Genomic DNA, 21693 nt, shown 5'->3' on the forward strand with positions numbered 1-21693 from the left:
CTATGCCTGTGTAAAACACCTGATTGGTCTAATAAAAAGCTGAACGGCCAATAGCGAGGCAAGAGAGGGATAGGTGGGGCTTCCAGGCAGAGAGAATAAATAGGAGAAAAAGAAAAGAGAAAGGGCAAGGAGCCAGAAAAGAAGAGCAGTATGCCAGGTGCCAGCCACACAAACAATCACAAAGTAAAAAGGAAAGAAAGGTATATAGAATACATAACGATAAAAGCCCAGAGGCAAAATGTAAAAGAAGAGAGATGGGTCAATTTAAGAAAAGCTGGCTAGAAATAAGCCAAGCTAATGCCGGGCATTCATAAGAAAGAATAATTCTCTTGTATTTATTTAGGAGCTGGGTGGCAGGTCCCCAAAGAGTTCTTTATTAGACCAATCAGGGGTTATAGGCAGGCAGAGTAACACAGCTTCGCAGAGTCAAACAAATGCAACATAAAAGAATGCAACAAATATTCCACAGCATAAACAAGTGTAACACATCTTAAACTAATTTTCCACAACAGGATAGGTGCACACATGGTACAGCACACATGTGCAGGTCTCTCCTTCCACTGTAGGTTCCAGGGATCAAGCTGAGGTCATCAGGCTCATACACCAAGTATTTCTATCTACTGAAGCCTTTTCACAGGCCCATAAAATTCGTTTCACATCACCTCATGCACATAATCTGGTGCTGAGTGTGTGTGTGTTGCTGAGGATGGAGCCCAGAACTACACATGCTAGGCAAGTGCTCAACCACTGAGCCACACCCCTATCCCCTCACTGGGGGACCCTAGGCAGGGGGTCTACCACTGAGCCACATCCCAGCCCCTCACTGGGGGATTCTGGGAGGTGCTGTAGGTGCTAAGCTACATTTTCAACCCATTTTGAGATAGGGTCTCACTAAATTACCAATCCGACTTAAACAGACTGTGTCATCACACTTGGCTCTAATGTCCTGAGTTATGGTTCAGGTTCCCATGAAGTCTGCAGTTCACCAGGAAAACCAATGACATCCTCATTAACACTCCATCTTACTGAGATAAAAGGGTAGCTTCGCAAGTTCTAGATGACTGAATTGCCCTTCGACCTGGTTCCCACCATCTAGTTTTTCTCAGGCACGTTTGCTAAGCAATTAACTCTGCATTCACCAAACTGGCCTTAATGATAAGGTGCTCTAAATACAGTTGATGAGACTCCCACAAATGTTTATTCCTTTTCTGTATTTTGGGTTTGGGTGGTTTGTTGAGATAGGGTTTTTCTGTAGATAAGGCTGGCCTTGAACTCAGAGGTCCAGCTGTCTCTGCCTCCCGAGTGGTGAGATTAAAGGTGAGTGAACTCCAAGACACACACTCTGTTGTTATTTTTGTCCCAGCCCCTCCGATTGGTCCTGCCTGGTTCATTGGGTTTGGGGTGGATCTTGGAAGCCTGTTTATTTACATGGACTTGAGAAACCACTCTTGAATGGCTAGGGTGAGGAAGAAACAAACCTGTTATACTAGCACTCAGTATTGGGTAGGAGGGTTGTGAGTTTTTGGCCATCCTAGACTGCACAGTTCCAGGGAATTCAGGGCTATACAGTTAGACCTTTTCTTAAAAATAGTGCTGGGTATGGTGACTTGTACTTTTAATCCCAGTGGAGGTGGAGGCAGGTGGATCTATTGATCTGTTGTGCCTTCATGGCAAGCTTGTTCTACAAAAGGAAACGGTGCTCTGGGGTTGACTGAATTTAAGGGGTGTAGTCTGTTCAATCCACTCCCAATCTCAAACTCAGTATTCCCAAAATATCATCTGAGGCAACTTCATTTGAAATACCTCCTCATAAAGGGGTTCCACTGTGAGATACTTTAAGAACCACTTCATTCTCTAAGCCAGGAGATCTCACCTTCTGAGTGAGGAAACTCATTTCTTCCCCCTTAACCCCTGGGCCAAGCAGAACGTGGAGCACTAAGCTCAGTCCCATGAGTCTTCATTGCTGTCCTCAGGCCCATGCCCATATGAGAGAACAGAACTGGGTCCATGCAGTAGCAAGGCTGCCATTCTGACAAATGAATTGACAAAACATTAGCCACACAGGATTCATTTGGTTGGTGGTGCTGGTCCAGGTGCCAGCCCATGACACATTATTTGGTCCCTGGGAACTTCCAGACAAGTCCATTTACTTCAGGACAGAAGCCAAAACTGTTCCTTTGACTGTCTCATACCCTCAGTGTTCCTAGCATGTCCTTGAAATGCAGTGACTTGAGATGGTTGTAGCAGACACCTGAGGTGAGCCTGGCTACCCTGCACTGCTCAAGGTGCCCCTGTCATGTCCCCAGCTCGGTGTAAGATCCTTCCAAGGTATCGGTCTGCAGGCTAGAGTCCCAGGTACTCAGCCAGGAACACGGCGAGGATGCGACTCAGGTTGTGCACAGTGGGCGGGTGAAGGTTGGCCTCGGTGTCAGCAGGTGTGTGCCACACAGCAGGGAAGGGCGTGGCGATGAGGTGGAGCACAGGGACCCCTGGAGGGGACAGGAGATTTAGCCACCAGCTACAACCCACAGCTGCTACAGCATCCCCCTCAACCCACAGACACGAAAGATAGTCAGGGCTAGCCCTTTAAAACCTCTCAACCAGCCAGGTGGCACACGCCTTTAATCCCAGCGCTTGGAAGGCAGAAGCAGGCGGATCTCTGTGAGTTCAAGACCAGCCTGGTCTACAAGAGCTAGTTCCAGGACAGGCTCCAAAGTTACAGAGAAACCCTGTCTCGAAAAACCAAATAAATAGAGATAGATAGATAAATATCTAGATGGATAAAATAAACCTCTCAACCTGCTGGGCAGTATGCCTTTAATCCCAGCACTTGGGAGGGAGAGGCAGGCCTTGTCTACAAGAGCTAGTTCCAGGACAGACTCCAAAGCTATGAGAAACCTTGTCTTGAAAAAACAAAAAACTTCTCAACCCTCAACCTTGGGCATGCTAAGCAAGTGTTCCACCCCTAAATTACATCCTCAAGTCCCGAAGAATGATTTGAAATGTGAGAGAGGATATGTATTGTTTAAGAAAATAATTAGAGCCAGGCGTGGTGGTGCACACCTTTAATCTCAGCACTTGGGAGGCAGAAGCAGGTGGGTCTCTGTGAGTTCAAGGTCAGCCCGGTCTACAGAGCGAGTTCCAGGACAGCCAGCTTCCTAGTGAGGCCCTGTCTTTATTTCTTTTTTGTTTGGTTGATTTTGGTTTTTGTTGTTGTTGCTTTAATTATTTATTTGTATTTTAATTGGTGATTTGCCTGCATGCATGTCTATGTGAAGGTGCTGGAATCCCTAAGCAGGAGTTACAGACAGTTGTGAGCTATGGACAGGGTGCTGGGAATTGAACCCAGGACCTCTGGAAGAGCAGCCAGTGCTCTTAACCACTGAGCCATCTCTGAGGTGATGGCTTGTTCCTTGAAACGGGGTTTCTCTATGTATATCTGACTGTCCTGGAGCTAGTTCTGTAGACCAGGCTGGCCTCAAACTCATAGAGATTCGCCTGCCTCTGCCTCCTGAGCACAGGATTAAAGGCATGCGCCACCACCCAGCGAACCTCTCCTGTATTTCATTGGGATCCTGCTCTTTGGATGTTTCCCTGTGTAAGCACAGAAACAGGTGAACTGGGGCCCATTGGACACCCAGTTCCTCCCACACCCACCCGTAGAAGCACTCACTGAAGGAATCAGTGAAGAAATGGAATAATGCAAGAGGCAGCACGGTGGCTTGCTGTGCACTGGGCTCAGCTCTGAGTCAAACCTTGACATGTATTTGCATATTTGATGCCCCCATTCTCCCCACTTTACAGATGAAGAAATCAAGGCTGAGCACTTGCCAGCAGGCCCTAGCCCTGGGGAGGAGGCTTCCTTGTAGCCCTGGCCCCAGCAAGTACCTCTGCGGAGGAAGGGGATGTGGTCATCTTCCACAGGGCCAGGGGGCTCTCCTGGTTGGAAGTACATCACTTCCTGTGGATGAGACTGCAGCAGGTTCAGACGGTGAAGGCGCTTCTCTGGAGAGGCAGGATTGGAGAGCAAGAGTAGTCAGCAGTCAGAGATAACACCCCAAAACCAGTGTATGTATGTGTGCACCACATGCATGCAGTGCCTCTGGAGGCCAAAGAGGTCATCAGATCCTCTAGAACTGGAGTTATACTTGGGAGCTCCCATGTGGGTGCTGGGACCCAGGTCCTCTGGATAGGCACAGGCTGTTAATTGGTGAGCCATCTCTCCAACACCATGTTTTTTTTCATGGCAATTTCCTACTCCTAGTCTCATTTATTCCTTCTGTCTCGGAAGTAGGTGCCTCTATTTCTTCATTTCTTCTTTGTCTATGTGTGATTGGGAGGGTGTATGTGTGGAGGTCAGAGGACAACTTTGTGGAGTCAGTTTTCTCCCTCCACCTTTACATGGGTTCTGGGAATTGATTCTGGATGCAGCTTTTGAGGCAAGCGCCTTTACCCATTGAGCCATGTTGCTGACCCCAATGTCCCTAGTTTTTTAATTATTTATTCATTTTGATATTTTTGTAGAGAGAGGCTTTCACGTACCTGTGTGTTGGCCTCAAACTCTGTGTGCAGCTGAGGATGATCCTTTATCCTCCTGCCCTACAGCTACCTCCCAAGTGCTGCATGCACCACCAATATAGGCTGATACAGACTTGCCTAGAATTCACAATCCTCTTGCCCCAGCCTTCCAAGTGCTTGGATACAGGTGGACACCACCAGGCAGCTTCTTCTAACATGGAACTCACTATATAGCCCAGGATAGCCTTCAACTTGCAGTCTCCTTGCCTCAGCTTCCTGAGTGTTGAGATTTCAAGCATGCACCACCATGAGGACCAGTTCACCACTATGCTTGTTAGCATTATCACCATACTTATTTTATATCTAAGAAATAGAGGCTTACCGGGCAGTGGTGCGCATACCTTTAATCCTAGCACGGGCGGGGGGGGAGGGGGGCAGAGGCAGGAGGATCGAGAGATGAAGTGTCTTGCCCAGGCAGACCCAGGGTTTGAAACCAGGCTAGTCTCACAGTCTCACACACGAGTTCTACAGCCACAGTCACTACACTCGACTTTCATAGATGAGTTTGTTTCTGCCCTAGTTTCTCAGCCCAGGGCTAGGGAGGGAAGACTGAATGAGTACACAGAGGACAGGTGCTTGGCCTACCCCGGCCTTGGCCTACCCTCCTTACCAATGCTCCTTAGTCGTTGGAACCAGCGGGCTGTGCGGGGGAAGTGACTGAAGAAGATTGGGCTGGGTGCTCCCAGAAGATCAAGAAGGACAAAGAGTTCCTGGGGGAAGGAGTCCAGGACTGGAGGCTGCTGAGTCTGTCCTGCTACTGACCCTACCCTCCTCCCCCACTCCCTATCTCCTCCTCCAGAGCCCAGAGGAATGGATCTTACAATAGCCTGGATCCTAGTGGGGCCAGGGCTGTGTGGGATAGACTCCATGATCTGAGCTAAGTGCCGGGAGCCATAAAGGGAGTCCCGTGGTCCCCACTCCTTCAGCGCCTCCTCCCCATCCAAGAAGAGCAGCTGTAGGGTCACCGGTGCTGCCTGTGGAAACAAGCAACCAAATCAGTGCCAACCCTTGGCATTGGTCCACCCACATGACCTGCCTATTTGCACAGCTGGGAAGGGACAAATCAAGTGTTCTCGTTTATGCAGTGTGGTGACAGAATTCACAAGTTGAGTCAAGAGGGTTCAAATCCATGCTTTTAAGTGGTTGTTAGATATGGTAGCTTTGTTTGGTTTTGAGATAGTCCAATATAGCCCAAGCTGGCCTGAAACGTGCATCCCTCCTGATTCCCTATCTGGGATTACAGGTGTGCAGCATAATGGCTGGTTTTTGTTTGTTTTTTTGCGCTGCTAGGGAATGGCTCTAGGGATGCCCATTTGCTGGAGATGCACTGTACCACTAAGCTACACCCCCAGCCCTCTCATTACTTTTTAAAACAGAGTTTCACCAAATTGCCCAGGCTACCCTTGAGATCACTCTGTAGCTCTAGCTGGCCTTGAACTTCTGCTCCTCGGGCCTCCATGTCTGGAGGAGCTGGGATTACAGGCCTGTGCCACTAGGGTTAGCTCAAGTTCTTCATCTATGAATGGTGGTAATAGTCCTATTCACAGGATCACATTTGAATCCAGGTCTGTAAGAAGTGAATGAATCAGCTCTTGTTGTTATTACGTAAGCCCAGTTGAGCTAGACAGACAGACCCACCCACAAGGGAATAACTGTACAATGAAGCAAGATTGGGACTGGGACAAATGCTTCCAAGATCTAGTTTCTGAGGGCCTAGGAGGCTGGCTGCAGGGTGATCTGGTTTAGAGGGGCCACTGGGTCTATCAGGCAGGGATGTTTGCACTGAGGGTGAGTAGGTGAGAGTTGGCAGGGCAAAGAGGGGCCAGTGTTCTCAGGCAAGGGGACAGCCTGGACCAGAGCTGGGGTCAGAGGGGTTTGACAGGAGACCAGAAAAGTTAGCAAGATCCACATATTTCTGGCTTTGTTATATCACAGGAATACTGGGGAGCCAGAGAAAGACTTTGAGGGAGAGAGAAATATAATAAAGTTTGTGCTTTCATTCATTCCACAGAGCCTACTGATGCCTGACCTGACTCTGACTCAGGGAGACATCAGGAAGAAGCCAGGTCCATACAGTCATGGAAAGCGCTGTGACTATAGAAAATGGGTCGTCAGTGCCATAAGGAATGGGCCATGACAGGAAGATATTTGGAGGTAGTCTGAAAGGTTTTTTTTTGTAAAAATCAAAAAAGACTGTTGGAGAGCCCTGGGAGGGGGTTTATCTGAGAAAAACACGATCTGTGCAGGGCAAACAGCAAATGCTAATGAGGTAAAAACGAAGCCTGTGGATTGGAGGGGCACAGAAAGGGGTGTGGCTACAGTGGAGTGATGAAGAGACAAAACTACTAGACCAACAAAGTGCGTTGGGTGGGCTCTGCTTAGAGTTAGGGAGGGGTGGGGGCCGCAGGAGGGGAGGTGGCGGGGAGGGCAACAGCATGCATCCCATGGACCCCTCAGGACTCTGCTTAGAGTTAGGGAGGGATGGGAGCCACAAGAGGGGAGGTGGCGGGGAGGGCAACAGCATGCATCCCATGGACCCTTCAGGACTCTGCTTAGAGTTAGGAAGGGGGAGGGGGCAACAGCATGCATCCTGTGGACCCCTCAGGACTCTGCTTATAGTTAGAATGTGATGGGAGCCATGGGGGGATTTCTGGACACAGAGGGGCAGGATTTGCCATTTAGGACATAGAAAGATCCCTGTGGGAGGCTGGGGTTGTAGCTCAGTCGACAGAGGACTTACTGAGCATCCATGAAGACCTGGGTTCAGCATAAAGAAGACATGGTGGTACATTGTTGCATTGTCTTAGTTAGAATTTCTATTGCTGTGAAGAGACACCATGTCCACGGCAACTCTTATAAAGGAAAAACGTTTCATTTAGGCTGGCTTACAGTTCAGAGGTTAAGTTCATTATTATCATGGTGAGAAACATGGTGGTGTGCAGGCGGACATGGTACTGGAGAAGGAGCTGAGAGATCTACATGTTGATCGGCAGGCAGCAGAAGTAACTGTCACACTGGGAGGATCCTGAGTATAGTAAACCTCAAAGCCCACATCCACAGTGACACACTTCCTCCAACAATGTCATACCTACTCCAAAATCACACCTAATACTGCCGCTCTTGGGGGACCATTTTCTTTCAAACCACCACATTCCATTCCTTGACCCCTAAAGGCTTGTAGCCATAATCATATTGCAAAAATGCATTCAGTCCAATTTCAAAAGTCCGTATTATAATAGTCTCAAACGTATTTAAAAATCTAAAGCTCAGGGCTGGAGAGATGGCTCAGCGGTTAAGAGCATTGCCTGCTCTTCCAAAGATCCTGAGTTCAATTCCTGGCAACCACATGGTGGCTCACAACCATCTGTAATGAGGTCTGGTGCCCTCTTCTGGCCTGCAGGAATACACACAAACAGAATATTGTATACATAATAAATAAATAAATAAATATTTTTTAAAAATCTAAAGCTCAAAGTCTCTTCTGAGATTCATGCAATCTCTTAACTGTAATCCTTTGTAAAATCAAAATCAAAAAGCAGATCACATACTTCCAACATATAACGGCACAGGATATACATTACCATTCTAAAACATAGGAAAGGGAATATAGGGAAGAAATACTGGACCAAAGCAAGACCAAAATCCAACTGGGCAAGCTCCAAACTCTGCATCACCATGTCAGATATCATAGCACTCTTCAGAGCTCCAACCCTTTCAGCTTTGTTGACTGTACCACACTTCTTTCTCCTGGGCTGGTTCTACTCTCTGTTAGCAGCTCCCCTTGGCAGCTATCCCGCAGCTCTGGCATCTCCAACATGTTGGGATCTCCAAGGCAATCAGGCTTTAATTTCACAGCTTCACACAATGGCCTCTCTAGGCGTCCATGCAGGGACATCCCTGCCCCATGCCTGGCCTCAGCAGCTTTCCTTGGCCCCAAAGGAAAGCTCCCTAACACTTTTCTTCTATCCTTGACTCTAAAGCCAGAACCATGTGGCTAAAGCTGCCAAGTTCTGCTGCTTACTGGGGCTGAAACATGGCCCTCTTGTTCAATTACATCTTCACCAGCTTTCTGTTTTCAATGATTTCCTTCACTGCCTAAGCTTGGCTGTCCTGAAGCTTACTCTGTAGACCAGGCTGACCTCAAACTCAGAGATCTGCCTGCCTCTGTCTCCAGAGTGCTGGGATTAAAGGTGTGTACAATCATGCCTGGACACCTCAAACTCAGAGATCTGCCTGCCTCTGTCTCCAGAGTGCTGGGATTAAAGGTGTGTGCAATCATGCCTGGACACCTCAAACTCAGAGATCTGCCTGCCTCTGTCTCCAGAGTGCTGGGATTAAAGGTGTGTACAATCATGCCTGGACACCTCAAACTCAGAGATCTGCCTGCCTCTGTCTCCAGAGTGCTGGGATTAAAGGTGTGTGCAATCATGCCTGGACACCTCAAACTCAGAGATCCGCCTGCCTCTGTCTCCAGAGTGCTGGGATTAAAGGTGTGTACAATCATGCCTGGACACCTCAAACTCAGAGATCCGCCTGCCTCTGTCTCCAGAGTGCTGGGATTAAAGGTGTGTACAATCATGCCTGGACACCTCAAACTCAGAGATCCGCCTGCCTCTGTCTCCAGAGTGCTGGGATTAAAGGTGTGTACAATCATGCCTGGACACCTCAAACTCAGAGATCCGCCTGCCTCTGTCTCCAGAGTGCTGGGATTAAAGGTGTGTACAATCATGCCTGGACACCTCAAACTCAGAGATCCGCCTGCCTCTGTCTCCAGAGTGCTGGGATTAAAGGTGTGCACAATCATGCCTGGACACCTCAAACTCAGAGATCCGCCTGCCTCTGTCTCCAGAGTGCTGGGATTAAAGGTGTGTGCAATCATGCCTGGACACCTCAAACTCAGAGATCTGCCTGCCTCTGTCTCCAGAGTGCTGGGATTAAAGGTGTGTGCAATCATGCCTGGACACCTCAAACTCAGAGATCCGCCTGCCTCTGTCTCCAGAGTGCTGGGATTAAAGATGTGCACAATCATGCCTGGACACCTCAAACTCAGAGATCTGCCTGCCTCTGTCTCCAGAGTGCTGGGATTAAAGGTGTGCACAATCATGCCTGGACACCTCAAACTCAGAGATCTGCCTGCCTCTGTCTCCAGAGTGCTGGGATTAAAGGTGTGCACAATCATGCCTGGACACCTAAACTGTTCTTTAATTCCGTCTCACAAGTTGGAAACTTAACCGGGTGGCATTTTTCCCTGAGGTCCCCACTCCTGCTGTGGGATAATGCTTTTGTACACTGTAAAAATTTGTCACTTGTATTAGTTTAATAAAACACTTATTGGCCAGTAGTCAGGCAGGCGTATAGGCAGGGCAACCAGACTAGGAGAATTCAGGGATAAGGAAAGGTAGAGACAATTACCAGCCAGATGCAGAGCAAGATGAGAATGCCTCACTGAGAAAAGGTACCAAACCACATCCCTCCCTTTATTGTATTTCTTAATCTGTTTAGCTCCTCGGATACAGGAATTAGTTCCATTCCATTTCCTGGTCCCCCCCTTTCTCCTCAATCTGTACTTTTGTATTTTTACTTGCTCAGCTTGCTCCTTTTCATTATAAATCTTCCTAAGAGTCAACACGAGTAACCACACAACAGAATCTATACTGGGCTGTTTTAAGATTTCCTCTGCCAGTGGAATTAATCTAAAACTTTTCACTTTAGCCTCAGGCAAACTCTTTGGACAAGGTCAAAAAGCAGCCACATTCTTCACCAACACATCACAAGAACAATCTGCAGGCGTGTGTTATAGTCTCCTCTGGAGCTCCTGAGCCAGGCCCCACAGTTCACCAAAACACACTCAGCACCCCTGTCTTCCATGCTCCTACTAGTCTGGCTAATTAAGCGGTGCATAAAGCATTCCACTGCTTTCCTAACCCAAAGTCCCCTCAAAAGAGTCAGACCTAGCATAGCAATGCCCCAGTCCTGGTGCCTGGGGGGGTGGGGAGGAATACGGTGGTTTGAAAGAAAATGGCCCCATGGGGAGTGGAGGTGTGGCTTTGTTGGGATAGGTATGGCCTTGCTGGAAGAAGTGTGTCACTGTGGGAGTGGGCTTTGAGGTCTCCTATGCTCCAGCTACACTCACTGTAGTATACAGTTCACTTCCTGTTGCCTGCAGATCAAGATATAGAACTCTCAGCTCCTTCCCCAGTGCCTGTCTACGTGCATGCCACCATGTCACCTGCCATGATGATAATGGACTAAACCTCTGAACTGTAAGCCAGCCCCAATTAAATGTTTTCCTTTATAAGAGTTACTGTGGGGCTGGTGAGATGGCTCAGTGGTTAAAAACACTGACTGCTCCTCCAGAGGACCCAGGTTCAATTCCCAGCACCCACATGGCAGCTTGCAGCTGTCCGTAGCTCCAATTCAAGAGAATCTGACATCATTATACCAATGCACATGAAATAAAAGTTAAAGTTTAAAAGAAAAAAAAAGAGTTGCCGTAATCCTGGTGTCTCTTCACAGCAATAGAAACCCCAACTAGGCCATGCATGTATGGCTGTAATGCCAGCACTCAGGAGGTGGAGGCAAGAGGATCAGAAATTCAAGTTCATTATTGAGTTCGATGCTAGTGTGGCCTACGTGAGATCTGGTGGGGATGGGAATCCTTGTGTCTCAGTTCAGGTGTTAGAAAACAAAGATATCAGTGGGGCTGGAGAAAACAAGGGTGACAGTGGGGTATGTGGCCACTGCCACCCCACTGCTTGGAAGGGTGATGCAGAAGAATGGCTGAGTTCAAGGCTAGCTTGGGCTCCATTCTAATGAAACCCTATCTCAGATAAAATGACAGAAGCAAGTGAGGATGTGGGCTAGGGACAGGCAACCCTCCCCCACTCTCACCTGCTGCTTGGCTCTGCTCAGCATCACATCGAAGGCCTGGACTAGCTCCAGAAGCAGGGCACAGGGAACAGCTGAATCTGTGGCCCCCACAAAGGGGGGCAATCCAGGAGGGAAGAACTTAGAGTCATAATGGCAGGCAAGGGTGAGGTGACGGGCAGCTCCTGGGTCAAGCGTGGCCACCACATTCCCGAATTCCAATGGCCCCAAGGGTGTTGAAGCTGTGAAAGGGTCCAGTTCCACATGCCAGCCTGCTGACAGGGATCGCAACGTGGCCTCCAGGAACTAGTGGCAAGAGAGAGGTAGGAGGGTGGACAGGGACTGGGGAGGAGGTGGGGAGAAGGGTCTTGTGACTGGAGCCACGCAGAGCAGTCTGGGTGTCTAGAAAGTCCCACTTTCGATTAAGTTTCCCTTAACAAATGCTTTTGCTGAGGAACAACTGTGTGCCAGATGTGGGATAACCACACCTTCCCCCCCCCCCTTTTTCTTTGCTTTTTTTTCTTTCGGTTTTCTGAGACAGAGTTTCTCTGTGTAGCTGTGTAGCTTTGGAGCCTGTCCTGGAACTCACGTTATACTCCAGGCTGGCCTCGAACTCACAGAGATCCACCTATCTCTGCCTGCCAAGTACTGGAATTAAAGGTGTGCACCACCACCACCCAGCTACTAACAAAATTTATGGCTCACTATGTAGTCCAGGCTACATACTTGCTGTGTAGCTGAGGCTGGTCTAGAACCCCAGATCATGCTTCTGCTTCCTGGAATGATTACAGACCCAGGCCATCACTACAACCAGTTCCTCTCCCTCTCTCTCTCCCTCTCCCTCCCTCTCTCTTCATGTTGATTCTTCCAAAATCACATCTAGGGTGGCCTCAACTAATTCACTTCCACCCTCTCCCTCTGGGTCTGTCTGCCTCTCTCCATGGTGCTGAGGATGGACCCAGGATTTCCTGCATGGCATGCTGCTTACACAGCCCTACACTGGTGGATACTAGGGCAGTCCTCTACCAATTGAGCCACACCCCCACCGACACTGGTGAATTCTGAGCAAGTGCTCTCCTGTTGAGACATGCTCTGACTTCCTCTTAAAAAAGCTTTCACTATGTGCCAAGTCTGTTCTAGGATCCCTATGAAGTCAACAGTGTAAGCGAATGTCCCCATTCTGCAGATGAGGAAACTGAGTCCCAGAGAGGTTAAGAAAACTATGCCAACTAAGGTGGATCCTAAATACAATATCTAAAACAATGCTACACCACCCACACTGAAGCCAATCTTGAATTCTAACTTCAATGGAATATCCCCTGGGCCTCAATTTCCCCATTTGTATAGCGGAGAGCATATTACTTCCGACCTCACTAGACAATACATTGCTGTGCCTAATATAAAGTAAGCGTTTGGTGGGAGGGAGTTGTATAGTTTGGGAACTGCCTCCTGGCTGTTCCGGGATCTTAGATGCCTGAGTTCCATTTCCTGGCAGGTTGGGGAAAGGAGTTTAGGGATTGGAAGTAAGACCCTTTACCTTTCTCACTTGGAGATTGCCAGGACTACCCGGGGGCCGCACAACCAAAAGAGGACGCAGGAAAGTTCCCCAGAGACGCTGCGGATCCAGCTGCCCTACCACCCTCCGCAGCTTGGCTTCTGGAAGGCTTCCAATCAGCGCAGCCTTGGTAGGGAAATGGGATGGGGATAAGAAAAATGATGACAACCCCATTCCCACCCTTTCCGGGGCGACGTTGCCCCCTAGAATCCCTGACTCTTCTTGGCGATGCATCAAAGACTTGAAGGATAGATAATCCCTAGATTAGGAAAAAGTCTTCAAAACAAATCTGGTTCATCTTACTGCAGTTCTGACGGAAAAACGAAAACCGGGTGATGGGGACTCTTCTAAATAGATGGCTTGGGGCGTAGAACTCAGAACTACCAGTGTTGCTATGCTGACCCTTCATATTCAGAAAGTGCTATTACAAAACAAGCCTGGAGCCTTAGTCTGTTGGAAAGGGACATGCGCTCAAATGATGGAAAAAGAGATGGCAGCAGAGGCAAGGGCCATACAGCCACGCCAACCTGAGAGTCTATACGAAAGGAAATGGAGGAACGACGGTGTCCGGGCCCCAGCCAGACCTCACCCGCAGATCCCGGCTCCGTGACAGCTCCTGAACCCCAGGGTGCCAGCCGTTCCAGACGATGTAGAAAGCCAAGCCCAGGGCCAGCGCCAACAGCAGCAGAGGCAGGAGCCGCACTCGCGGTAGCAGGCGGCGCTTGGAAAGAGAGGGCGGCTGCATGAGGCCCCGATCCCCGGGTCGCTGTCGGGGCCGCCCGCGGCTCCCGAGACTCATGGCAGCTTTGCCCTGAAACCAATCCCTGAGCTGTAGTTTGAGTTTAGGCCAAGATCCGCCCCTTGTGGATTACAAAAACCAATAAAAAAAGGAGAGTGCTGCGTCGTCCCTCCAGATGATTGCGATTGGTTGGACTAAACGTCGTACAAACCAAAAGGCAGCGCGGAAACCATAGGGCCTGCCCCATTAAAGAGAAATAGCCAATGAGTTGCGTCTGACTGTGCGTGAGGCCACGCCCCTTACGGTGTCACTCAAGAAACACATCAAGGAACTGTGGCTCAATCAAAGAGTCGATTGGTTCGCCAGAGACCACGCCCTCCAGGCAAAGAGTCGGCGGGTGTTTGGAAACGGCGTTGCGTGCCCCTTCCTCCTGGACTGTCGGACCCGGAGCTGACTCGACTCAGGTCCCCCTTTATTTTCCTCTCCTAGTCTTGAGCGCAGACCCCTACTGTGCTCCTCAATGGCTTCGGCTCCTCTAGGCATTTTCTAAGGTGGAGCGCAGCAAATTGGTTACTATGAAGACAGGGCACGCCCTTCCCCGCTGATGTGGATCGCGCAGGCGCCGACGGAAGTGATCCGGAGGAGGCGGAAGTCCCGCCCTCCCCTCGCTCTACTCCGGAGACCTGAGCAACGCGCTGGCGGCGGGAGTGATCTGCAAGCGAAACCTCTACCATGTGAGGCCGGGCTGGGCTTCGGCAGGGTCTGGAATGTGGAAGGGGACAGTTTAGCAGATTAACGGTTGAAGTGGGGTGCTCATAGCTGGGGGCAGAGTTCCTCATACAAAAGTAGTGTCTTTTCTCTTGAGGTGTTTGAGAACAGGCGTGGGGCCTTGGGCGGTCATGAGTTCCGGAGGGGGACAGCTTTGTTCCCTAACGGGTGTGGGACTCTCCTAAGTACTGAGGCTTGTGAAAATGACTGTAAGAGGAAAGCTGAGCCTGGTGGTACATGCCTAGAATCCAAGGCTAATTCTGAGGCAGGAGGTCGTGAGTTCGTGGCCAGCCTTGGGCGTCATAGCGAGACCGTTTCCAAAAGTAATAGTAATTTTAAATGGGAGTGGTCTTATGGATAAAGAACTTGGCGGGAGTTATAGGAAATTTTATTAAAAATAGTGAAAGGCTCTCTAAAAAACAATAATGGTGAGGGACTTAATCAGGATAAATTAGAGATCAGACAGGTGGCTTTTCGACCTAATCGAGAGAGACCGTCAGAGTAGCAAGCTACTGAGGAGGTTTGGTGTGTTTATTCATTGAGCAGATGTTATATAGCCTATTTATAGATTAAGATACATGGTGAGTAAAAGGCCCTTGCCACCAAGGGAAGAAAGAAAAAGAAATCTCAGTGGGCCTTGTAAAAGGAATGGGTTAGGAAGACCATAATGAACAGGTATGTACAGCGTGCTAGATCATCAAGAGTGTGAATGAAGAAGTTGAGTAACTATCTCAAAAGGACACCCTGAAAGTGCAGTACTTGGGCTGGAGTTATAGGACAGAGAGTACTTGGCTACTATGGGCACTGGGTTCAGCCCTCCGCGCCACACAAACTGGGCCTAGTGGCACAGGCCTGTAATCCCAGCACTCTTGAGGCAGAGATGGAGAGTCTAAGTCCCAGGCCAGCCAGGCTTACACGGTGAGATGTTGTGGGGGTCCCTGGAGAGAGATGATGGAAGTTGAGCCCATGGGTAGAAATGGCCAGGTTCTGGATACGTTGTCGAGGCAGATAACAAGATGTGAGGGTAGATTGACTATAAGATGTTGAGAAAAGAATCCAGTGCCGGGCATGATAGTGAACCCCTGTAATCTCAGAATTTGGGAGGTGGAGTCAGGAGAACTGAGAATTGAAGGTCATCCTTAGCTACATAACAAGTTCAAGGCTAGCCCAAGCTATAATGAGATCCTGTCCCCACAACAGAAATTAGTTGAATAGCAGAGGTTTAGCTTAGAGAGCCCACTGAATGGCACCGCCATCAGTGAAGATGTGAGGGACACAGTAGGTGGAAGAGGTTTGGAGGGTGATGAACTGGAGCAGGCCAACTTGGAAATGTCTCTCTCACCTCCAGAGAAGACTGAGCCAGGGAGGGTGTTTGGGGCCAGGCTGAGGAGACATTAGACAGTGGCTTTGATCGCTCACGCTCCCAATGTCATCCGTCTCACCCATGGGCTCTCCATTCAGGAGTCTCCTCAATAAACCCAAGAGTGAGATGACCCCAGAGGAGCTGCAGAAGCGGGAGGAGGAGGAATTCAACACAGGCCCCCTCTCGGTGCTCACGCAGTCAGTCAAGAACAACACCCAAGTGCTCATTAACTGTCGCAACAACAAGAAGCTCCTGGGGCGGGTGAAGGCCTTTGACAGGTGAGTGCTGGCTTAGGGAGGACGGGTCTGAGGAGCCTGAAGGAAAGGTGATACCAGCAGCATTAAGGCAGTAAGCTGGACATGGCGACAAACAATCTCAGCATGAGTTAGAGGCCAGCCTTGAACAATCAAAAATAAATCAGAAAATAGGTATGTTCTCCCCCCCCCCCCTTAATTGTTATTTGAGACAGGGTTTCTCTGTGTACTCCTGGCTGTCCTGGAACTTACTCTGTAGACCAGCCTGGCCTTGAATTCAGAGATCTGCCTCCTGAGTTTTGGGATTAAAGATATAAACCACTTCCCAACTTAAATTTGTCTTCTGTGTATATCCCATGTGCTAGGATTATAGGCATGGGATACACCATCCTGCCTGGTTCGTTACTTTAGTTATATATATAAAACTATGTATAAGGTAGTGAGATATATGTTTACAGTTATATATATCTGATCCAGTGTAAACACATGGCTACCTTGCTCCATGAGGACAGGACGGCACAGCCCTGGAGTGCACGTGTTGAGAGCCTAACCCCTGTGCCCTGGGACCCTCTGGGTGTGGAGAGAACAGTTGTTCTCTCCTGCTGCTTCCCTAAGTCCTTAGAGTTGATGGCAGAAGTGCAGCCATTTTGGTTGCCTTTACTCTGCCAGAGTGATGCTTCAGAAATGCTATATTCATTCATCAGTCTTCACATCAGCCCTGTGAAATAGATTGTCTTCATTTCAGAGAGGGGGAAACTGAGGTGTAGAGGGGTCAAGGCCTTTGTCGAAGCCTCAGTTAAGAACAAGCTGAGCACTGGCAGTGGTGGCATGTTCCTTTAATCCCAGCACTCAGGAGACAGGCAGGTGGATCTCTGTGAATTCGAGGACAGCTTGGTTTACAGAGGGAGTTCCAGGACAGACAAGGCTACAGAGAGAAACCCTGTCTCAAAAAAAGAATGGGCAGAGATGGCTCCGGCAGCCTGCCCGTCCTCACCCTGGAGCCTAGATGCCTGCTGCTGGAGGGATCACACAAACAGGTGGGCACTAAGAATGCCTCCTCTCACTCCAGCCTTTTCCCCGTCCCTACCCCACCAGGCACTGCAACATGGTGCTAGAGAATGTGAAGGAGATGTGGACTGAGGTCCCCAAGAGCGGCAAGGGCAAGAAGAAGTCCAAGCCTGTCAACAAGGACCGCTACATCTCTAAGATGTTCCTGCGTGGGGACTCAGTCATCGTGGTGCTACGGAACCCGCTCATCGCCGGCAAGTAGAGTAGAGGCCTCTTTCTTCCATGAGAGCCTGCTCCCTACCCTGCCGAGCCTTGCCCAATGGGATGGAAATAAAACCCTGTGTTTTTTGTTGTTTTGTTTTCAATGGTCTTGTCTGCCTTTGGGTTTTGTGAGCTGGGTAGACTCTGGGAGTGAGAGAGAGTCAGGTTGTCATGGTCTGGGCACTAGGACAGAACCCACGAGTAGGTGAGGCACATCTCTGCCCCATCTGTGAAGGAGACAGTTTAAGCAGAAATGACCTTAATTTATCTTTTATGTATTGTGGGCAGAGGGATTCTCTAGTAAATTTGGAGGGAATGCAGTGGGAAAGGGTGGCTCTTTAAGAGGATTATGGAATGTGTGTGGGTGTGTGTGTCAGTTTTGAACTCAGGTCCTCATTTTATACAACAAGTGCTCTTAACCACAGAGCCATCTCCCCCAGTTCTTCCACTCACTTTTTGTTTTGAGACAGGGACCTTCTCAGGAAGTTTCCCAGGCTGATCTATCTGTCTGTCTGTCTGTCTGTCTTTCTTTCTTTCTCTTTTTTTTTTTTAAATTTATTTATTATGTATATAGTGTCTGCATGTATACCTGCAGGACAGAAGAGGGCACCAGATCTCATTATATTGGTGGTAGTGAGCCACCATGTGGTTGCTGGGAACCAAACTCAGGGACTTCTGGAAGACCAGCCAGTGCTCATAACCACTGAGCCATCTCTCCAGCCCCCCAGGCTGGTCTTAAAGTTGCAGTCTTACTGCCATAGTCTTCCAAGCAGCTAGGATAACAGGCCTGTGTCACAAGGCTACAGAGCTTGTTCATTCAGAAAGGGCATTGACCTGCCCCAGAGTCACCCAGCTAAAGAATAATCACACTGCATCAAGAAGGCAGCTGGGGCTGGTAAGATGGCTCAGTAACTACTGAGTTACTTAGTGCTCAGCACCCACTCCTGGCAACTGCCTACAACTACAGGGCCTGGGGATCCAACACCCTTTCTGGCTTCCTTGGATACCTGCACATGAATACACATAGATTAAAAATAGATGTTTATGGCAAGTAGAAAAAGACAAGATTTCCTGAGTAAATTGGGAGCATGGGGACCTTGGGAGAGGGTTGAAGGGGAGGGGAACAGAAAAATGTAGAGATCAATAAAAGTCAATAAAGAAAAAAAACAATTTAATATAAAGAAAATAGATTTTTATGTCGGGTTGGTGACTCATGCCTTTAATCTCGGCACTTTGGAGGTACAGGCAGGCAGAACTCTTAAGTTCAAGGCCAGCCTGGTCTACATAGTGAGTTCCAGGACACCAGAGCTACACAGAGGAACCCTGTCAAAACACAAAATATATTTATGACCTATCATAGTGGCGTATGCCTTTAATACCAGCTCTTGAAGGGGGCAGAGACTTATGCGAGTTCAAGGCCAACTTGGTCTGCATAATTCTAAGACAACCAGGACTACAGTGTGACCATGCCTCAAAAAAAAAAAAAAAAAAAAAAAAAAAAACCAGCCCAATAAACAGAATAGTACACTAAAATGAAGGCAGGCATGGTGGTGCATGCCTATGATCCTCACAGCTTGAGAGGCTGAGACAGGAGGATTGCTACAAGTTCAAGGCCAGCAGAGCTCTACAAGGTGAATTCCAGGTGAGCCAGGCATAGTGAGACCATCTCAAAAAGGAAAGGCTCTGTTGGAAGTGCATTTGGAAAGGAGCTAGCCTGGGCTTCCCTCCACCTTCTCCCACCTGATATCAGGGCACCCATGATGCTTTGGCCAGTGAAGGTGGCACCTGATCTCCCATGCTCCTCAAGGCGCTCTCTAGGGCTGAGGAGAAGCAGGACCAGCGAGGAGAGAGCTCTGCCCCAGGAGCACCACTCCCCACTTGGCTCCTTCCAGTTTGTGCTGAGAACCTGGGGTTGGCGCCTCCAGACCCACAAAGGGCGCTTAGTGTCTCAGCTGGCCTTTCTGGGGTCTCCCACCATCACCGCCACAACCTCCTTCGCACAGGAAGCAGGCGATGGTGTCAGGAGGAGACAGCCAACCACTGCATGGTGACCTAAAGAGCTGCAGAGGGAGCTGGGTATGGCTGCTGGGCCTTTGCACCCAAGTGTTCTTGTCACCCAGGACTAAATTGAGAGACCCTGTCTCAAAACAAACAAAGTAATATAAGTCGTGTGGCCAAGCTGGTGGGCAATCACAGTCCACACAGCTGCCCTGAAGCCTCGTTCTTTCACCCAGGAACACAGTTGGATCAAGCCTTGAGGCCACAGCTCAGCTCCAGTCCTGCCCCATTGCTCTGAGCACTACTTAGCAGACATGGAAACTGCTAACCTGCCTCTCAGACAGCAAAGGTATCAGTCCTGGGCATCTGGCTGCCCAAATCGCATGTTGTGGTCAGAGCGTGTGTGTGCGTGTTCACATGTGAATGGGTCCGTGTGCACACAGTTGTATGTATGGAAACCCAGGCTCCCATGGGAAGCTTCCTCAGTCACTACCACATATGTGGGTGCTAGGAGTCGAAGCTGCAGTCCTTGGGCTTGCATGGCTAACACTTCACCCACTGAGCGTCTCCCCTGGCCCTTTCTGTTTTTGACAAGGTCTTGTTCATAGCCTAGGCTGGCTTTAGAGTGCTCCTGCCTCTACTGCCTAGACGGTTGAATTACAGGTATACAAATTAGTTTTGGGGAAAGAATGTGATCTCACTTTAGCCCTGACTGCTCTGAAACAGTTGCGCCTCTGCCTCTGATGGCTTCTGAGTAGGCCATGGGGGTGGTCCGCAAGGACTGCCCCAGCCAGAAGGGATGGACCAGGCCAGTCAAGCAGTGTGGCAGTGACTGGAGTCCTGGGCAGCCTGAACATACAGGCCCCAGAAAAGGGAGCAGTACAGACAAATCGGGAATTTAGCGACAGATAATACAGTAGCCCAACTAAGAAATGCACTAGGCTGGTTTCTGCTGCTTTTGCTGTTTGTGTGAGACAAGGTCTCCATAGTTCAGATGTCCAACTTGCTTCCATCAAAATGACCTTAACACACCCTCCTCCCAAGTTTTGGGGTTACAGGTGTCCCAAGCCCTCTCCCAGCTCGGCTATTTGTGTTGCTTTTCTAGAGAAGCAGCAGGGTCACACACACAGATTTAATTTGTACATGTGTCTCAGTTTCCAATCAAGGGCACAGTGGGAACGTGGCTCCAGTTGAACCTTAATCCTCTGTGTCAGACAACCTCACATGCATACCCTGGTCATCTGCCTTTCCAGCCTGACCTTCATCTCCCACCCCATATAGAAGCAACTGATTCTCATGCTTGCTTTACTAGGGCCTCTACCCCACCAGAAACCAAAGCCTGGGGTGTGGAATGAGGTGTCAGTGATGGGCATGTCTTTCTGGGGACCCTGGGGAAAATACAGCACACACTACTAATTGAGGAGGCCTGTGTGTGCACATGCTGGTAGACCAGCTGCAATTAGTCTGCTTCCCCAACTTTCTCCCAGTCCTCTCTGGGAGGTGGTAGGGTTTGTCCAGCAGAGGTTCCATGTTTAACCCTCAGTGACCCAGGCACCTCTTGCTCTGCTGCCAGTTTCTCCAGATCCTAAGTTCAGCCTAACACAGGCCAAGAGCACTTCACTACACCCCCACCCCAAACAAAGAGCCCTTTGATCTCCCTCCATTTGTTTTGGCATTCTCCTTTGATCCCTCTCCTGGGATCCATCAACAAATCTTTCTCACCCCTCTGTGGCCTCCCACCTGCATTCCTCTCACTGGGCTCCCAGTTTACATATTGCTCCTGATGATCTGTCCCTGTGGAGCAGACAACTGTGGGAAAAGCCAAGGAGCTAGACACCGCTGCTAAACTGGACTGGAGAGATGGATTCAGTTGCCCCCACCCCCGTGGAGACTGACAAGCATCCTGTCGGAGGGGAGCTTCTGTTCTCCATGCATATGTAAGTGCTGCATGCATGTGCGCACAGACATCCATGCAGGCAAAATGGTCGTACGCATAAAAAGATGAAAATCTCCAGTGCAGCTGGCATGCAATCCGGTTTCTGCACCCCTGCCCACTTTTCAGTCTGCAGGTCCAGCATTTTCCAGTCGAGCCACGGAAACCCTTCTCCATCCTTCCTGTTCCCAGCGCCCTTTCACATGCTATTCTGTCTTCCTGGAATCTTGTCCTCCAGCTCTTCAAGTTGTCTCCACTCCTTTGAAGCATGGCTTTAAAGCATCTCATCTTTACAAGTGGCCTCCGTGTCAGTTGTCCTAAACATCTCAATTCTTTTCATAAGTCATTCCACAACAAATATATACACGT

General features: G+C 49.3%; 2 protein-coding genes across 3 annotated transcripts; one reads left to right on the top strand and one right to left on the bottom strand.

Annotated features, from left to right (window-relative positions):
* Positions 1–1170: 1170 nt before the first annotated feature.
* Positions 1171–13821, bottom strand: Qpctl (glutaminyl-peptide cyclotransferase like). 2 transcript variants are annotated; one of them, XM_038340213.2, is made up of 7 exons: positions 13590–13821; positions 12983–13126; positions 11470–11751; positions 5400–5552; positions 5189–5288; positions 3889–4005; positions 1171–2489 (listed from the first exon to the last, which is right to left on the bottom strand). In XM_038340213.2, the coding sequence occupies exons 1-7, from the start codon at positions 13797–13799 to the stop codon at positions 2344–2346; spliced, it is 1152 nt and encodes a 383-aa protein (XP_038196141.1). In that variant the 5' UTR covers positions 13800–13821; the 3' UTR covers positions 1171–2343. The 2 variants fall into 2 exon arrangements, with proteins under 2 accessions (XP_038196141.1, XP_038196142.1); XM_038340214.2 differs by lacking the exon at positions 12983–13126.
* Positions 13822–14337: 516 nt separating this feature from the next.
* Positions 14338–17497, top strand: Snrpd2 (small nuclear ribonucleoprotein D2 polypeptide). The gene is made up of 3 exons (XM_038339680.1): positions 14338–14473; positions 15969–16148; positions 17220–17497. Coding segments are annotated over exons 1-3 (357 nt in total). The 5' UTR covers positions 14338–14471; the 3' UTR covers positions 17395–17497.
* The last annotated feature ends 4196 nt before the right edge of the window (positions 17498–21693 follow it).

This window comes from Arvicola amphibius, chromosome 8, assembly GCF_903992535.2.
Source record: "Arvicola amphibius chromosome 8, mArvAmp1.2, whole genome shotgun sequence".
In the NCBI taxonomy this organism is placed as follows: Eukaryota; Metazoa; Chordata; class Mammalia; order Rodentia; family Cricetidae; genus Arvicola; species Arvicola amphibius.

What these genes read in the sequence shown, in the direction of transcription:
- Qpctl (XM_038340213.2), bottom strand. Translation starts at nt 13,799, where the DNA reads ATGAGTCTCGGGAGCCGCGGGCGGCCCCGACAGCGACCCGGGGATCGG. An exon ending in CACGGAGCCGGGATCTGCGG is followed by an intron (nt 13,127 to 13,589) that starts GTGAGGTCTGGC and finishes TTCCCTACCAAG; the next exon opens with GCTGCGCTGATTGGAAGCCT. An exon ending in CATCCCCTTCCTCCGCAGAG is followed by an intron (nt 2,490 to 3,888) that starts GTACTTGCTGGG and finishes TGTCCCCTCCAG; the next exon opens with GGGTCCCTGTGCTCCACCTC.
- Snrpd2 (XM_038339680.1), top strand. An exon ending in CGGGTGAAGGCCTTTGACAG is followed by an intron (nt 16,149 to 17,219) that starts GTGAGTGCTGGC and finishes CTACCCCACCAG; the next exon opens with GCACTGCAACATGGTGCTAG.